Here is a 4,160-nt window from a genome sequence, read left to right on the forward strand (position 1 = left end):
AAGAGTTCTGTGACAGGAAGCCCACCTTCATTGTCATCCCCTGGATGGGGGACATTCATAGAGCTCACCAAGTCCCGCTTGGCCCTCATGACCCCTGCCTCCCCAACCCCAGGGAGTCCCAGAGTCTGGCCAAGGGAGGAGCTTCAGTGTTTGCCCCACTTCCGGGCTGGAGGTCAGCCTTGAGTGAGGGGACAGGGGAAGGTCAGAAACACACCACAAATGCAGCCAGAGTGAGGCCTATGTTGCATCGAGGTCTCTGGGGGTGGCAGACGCCTTTTAGGCAGCAGGTCCCGTCTCCACAGTAAAGAAGGTGCTGGCAGGTTGGATAGAAACTTGTGCTTTAATATAGCTGTGTGTGTGTGTGTGTGTGTGTGTGTGTGTGAGTGTGAGTGTGTCGAACGATCGTCTCCAGGCCTCAGTGCCAGGCCTCTGTTCTTGTTCTCTGCTCATCCTCGCAGCCAATGCAGGCCCCCTCCCTGGCAGGCTGGCCCTGCCCCTGTGCACCCCGGCTGGCAGGGGTCAGTCTTTGGTACGATGTGGACACTTTGGTGTGCCAGGGGTGGGGTAGGGGGGGCACGCAGCTCTCATCATCTCTGCAACGCCAAGAGGAAGATGGCCGTGGGGCCCCAGAGCTGTGGGGAGAGCTGGCAGGAGGCTCCACTGCCTGGCATCACCACCACTGCAATAGGAGAGAGAAAGGAAACAGCCAGGGCTGCAGTCAGCTCCCAAAGGCAGGCAGGCCACAGAAGTTTTTGCCCCACTTCCGGGCTAGAGGTCAGCCTTGAGTGAGGGGACAGGGAGAAGGTCAGAAACACACCACAAATGCAGCCAGGGTGAGGCTTATGTTGCATCGAGGTACCTGGGGTGGCAGACACCTTTCAGGCAGCAGGTCCCCTGTCTCCATAGTAAAGAAGGTGATGGCAGGTTGGATAGAAATTTGTGCTTTAATATATCTGTGTGTGTGTGTGTGTGTGTGTGTGTGTGTGAGTGCGTCGAATGGGCCAAGAAAGGGTCCCATTACTCTGAGGGGCCTGAAGTAGGCACTGCCTATTGCGTGCCTTCAATGCACACAGACCCACTCGCAAGCACAGAAGTGAGGTGGTGTGGTATGGGGGTTAAGTCAGCCTATCGGGATTAAAAATCCTTGCACTACTGTTCATTAAGGCAATTTATTTGACTTCAGTAAGCCTTAGTTTCCTCATCCATAAACTGGGTCTAACAGTAAGACCTCCTCCAAAGGACCGGTGTGAGGATTAAATGCAATCATGCATACCCAGGTTTTTGTACCTTGTCTGGTATTTGCTCCAGAGATGGAAGCTATTATTATTAGAAAGACCTGGCTAAAGGAGGGCACACGTTCATACCTGGACCCAAAAATATACATAGAGATATATTCAGACACACACACAGTAGGCACTCTGACATTGCAAATAAGTTAGTAATCTCACACGGGGACAAGGACTGGGTCTTCTAATTGTCCTACAGGTGCCTCATAACCTGAGCCAGGTGGGGTCCAAGGTAGGCACCAAATACATAGGCTGTGTCACACACTCACAGGTACACAGAGTCACTCAGACACCCTGAACTCCGTTCCGACACAAATACTCGCCCTGACACACAGTGCCCACCCACAAAGCCCACTGCAGACTCTGCTCCCCACCCCCCTTCCCATCTTGCACCTTTATTGGGATCCATCTGCTTCCGAGGACATTCTCCCTTCTTCACTGTGACGTCATCTATGGCGATATCCCCTAGGTAGCCCGAGCCTCGAACCCCCTCAAAAATAATCTGGGATCACAGAGTAGGGAGTAGGGGTTGGGAAGGTTCTGTTGGGCTCAGAGATACCCCATCCCACCCCTCCCCCTCAACCTACCTGGCAGCCCCCCTACCCTGCCTGTTCTCCTGCCCAGAGCTTCTGTCCAGAGCAACCACCCAAAGCCTGAGAGGGCCTGGGAGAGGCAGACTCACCTGGAAGGGCCCACTGGGGTTGATGGGCACATGAGCCTGTTGCCATACATTGCCCTTATTGCCGCTAAGAGACCAGGCATGTGTGTCCAGGGCCCCTTTGTTCCGAGATCGCACCAGGAGGTTGAGGGAGCCTGTGGTGGGTATGCAGAGAAGGAGGCTGTGAGGTCTGGGCAAGGGCACCTTCCATAGTCACCAAGCCCTCTGCTCCCACTGCTGCCCACAGTGCTGTCCCAATTGGAGGAGGTGGGGTCCAGAGTGTGGACATCACAACAGCCTCCCCCTAGATAGGATCTTCTCCCATGCTCAGACTGACCCAATGTCCCATTAACCAAGGGGGCACCTCAACATGGGCAGGGAAAGGACAGCAGTAGAACTTCAGTTCATTAGGACAACTTGCAAATGTTCCTCCATTTTTTCCCTTCTCTGCTAATCAGTTAATCTCCCAGTCCCTGAAAACACACACACACACCCTTCACCCCCTAGACAGAAGAGTTGTCCCAGAGCAGTGGGGTCTATGTTGAACACAGAGCAGGATTCCTAAAGAGTGCAACACATACTCCTGGTGGTATGTGATATATGACATGATTTCTGTGAAGGTACAGGAATGGACTTTACAGTTTTTATCTGTGTGTTTTAAGAACTTCTCTACTATTGCTGCTAAAGACAAAGCTAAACAGTAAATTGATTGAAAGAATGATATTAGTGCTACATTAAAAAAAAAAAAATTGCTGTTGAGTTGATTTCTACTTGTAGTGACCATAAAGGACTGAGTAGAACTGCCCCATAGGAATTCCAAAGCTTTAATTGTCACAGAAGTAGATGGCCACATCTTTCTCCCATGGAAAGGCTTGTGAGTTTGAACCCACTGACCTTTAGGTTAGCAGCTGAGAGGTTAACCACTGTGCCACCATGACTCCTTAGCTGTGATAAAAGTAGTGAAAATGAAATGTTGGAAGCATTAGCCTAGGGGTGCTGAGTTCATGTGCCCACAGCCATAGGGGCTCAGAATTCTGGCGGTGCTAGGGAGCACTGGAAGAGAAGGAGGGGATCATGGCTTGGCTAAGAGCACCCAGGAAATGTCAACAACCTATCTCTGGCTCTCCCAGGCCACCTTGAGCCCCAGTGGCATGAAAGACCTGGCTCAGAGGGAAGGGGAATTAATCTTAGATGGCGTCTGGTGGCTGACATTTCCATGGCGTTGCCCACAAACAAAGCCGCACCATCTGTGATGCCAGATCGAGACACCGCAGTGAGGGAGAGCCACCAAATGTTACCTGCCTGGGATGAAAGGAGTTGGCTTGGACCAAAGAGAGCCAGCGACATACAAGGGTTGGGGACAGCTGGTGCCCAGAGCTGCCAGGTGGGGTGTGAGAGGAGGAAAGAGAAGGACCAGGATAGCAAGAAACAGCTCTCTCCCCAGCAGCAGACGCCTGCCTGGGGTGAGGAGCACACCAAATGTTCAAGGCATGGGGGGCACCCTCATTGGCAGGAGATGGGTCCTCAAGAGGGCTGCAACCAGCAACCAGTGGACCAGGAGGGGCCCAATGCTTTTCTGGAAACCAGCTAGCCACAAAGGGACTTCTCTAACTTCTTTCTTACTTAAACTGAAGCTCCCCATGTCCAAACTACTCTCTGCTGTGGTGTGGTAGCTAGGGGGATTCACATCTTCTCTATTTGACTCCTTATGGAAGGCCTGTGTCAAATTCCTATTGATTCTCCAGTAACTGCTGATTGAATTAAGAACCTTTCATAACTGTCATTGAGGACTGTCATAGAATCTCAGGGTTAGAAGTTATCAAGGTCATCAAGGACTTCATCATTCTCCCTTCCTCACTCCATCCCTCCTTCCTTCTGTCCTTCCCTCTCTCCCCCTTCCTCCCTTCCTTTCTTCCTTTATTTTTTTCATTCAATTAATTGAACACTGCTATGCTTTTGGCTTGCAGGTGAGGACAGACAACGCAGGGACGCCAGAGTAGCAGGCCGGAAGAGCAGAGAAGGGGATAAAAGCCTTGAACCCGGAGAGAAGAGCAATCAGCCGAAGGGATTAGGTGAGGAGGGGAAACTCAGGCCCGCCCAGAGTAGCAGGCCGGAAGAGCAGGAGAAAGGGGATAAAAGCCTTGAACCCGGACAGAAGAGCAATCAGCCGAAGGGATTAGGTGAGGAGGGGAAACTCAGGCCCGCCCAGAGTAGCA

The 4,160-nt window shown here is 52.0% G+C and overlaps 1 protein-coding gene across 1 annotated transcript in view; it reads right to left on the reverse strand.

Annotated features, from left to right (window-relative positions):
• Positions 1-587: 587 nt before the first annotated feature.
• MDGA1 (MAM domain containing glycosylphosphatidylinositol anchor 1) overlaps positions 588-4,160 on the reverse strand; it is an 87,259-nt gene continuing 83,686 nt past the window's right edge. Inside the window, exons 15-17 of the mRNA XM_007939416.1 lie at positions 1,969-2,099; positions 1,680-1,788; positions 588-679 (exon numbers count right to left, since the gene is read on the reverse strand). Coding sequence (XP_007937607.1) covers positions 588-679; positions 1,680-1,788; positions 1,969-2,099 — 332 coding nt within the window. The remainder of the gene's footprint in view (positions 680-1,679; positions 1,789-1,968; positions 2,100-4,160) is intronic.

The sequence above is a fragment of the Orycteropus afer genome, unplaced genomic scaffold (genome assembly GCF_000298275.1).
Source record: "Orycteropus afer afer isolate SDZICR_OR568_19922 unplaced genomic scaffold, OryAfe1.0 scaffold00059, whole genome shotgun sequence".
NCBI classification, from domain to species: domain Eukaryota; kingdom Metazoa; phylum Chordata; class Mammalia; order Tubulidentata; family Orycteropodidae; genus Orycteropus; species Orycteropus afer.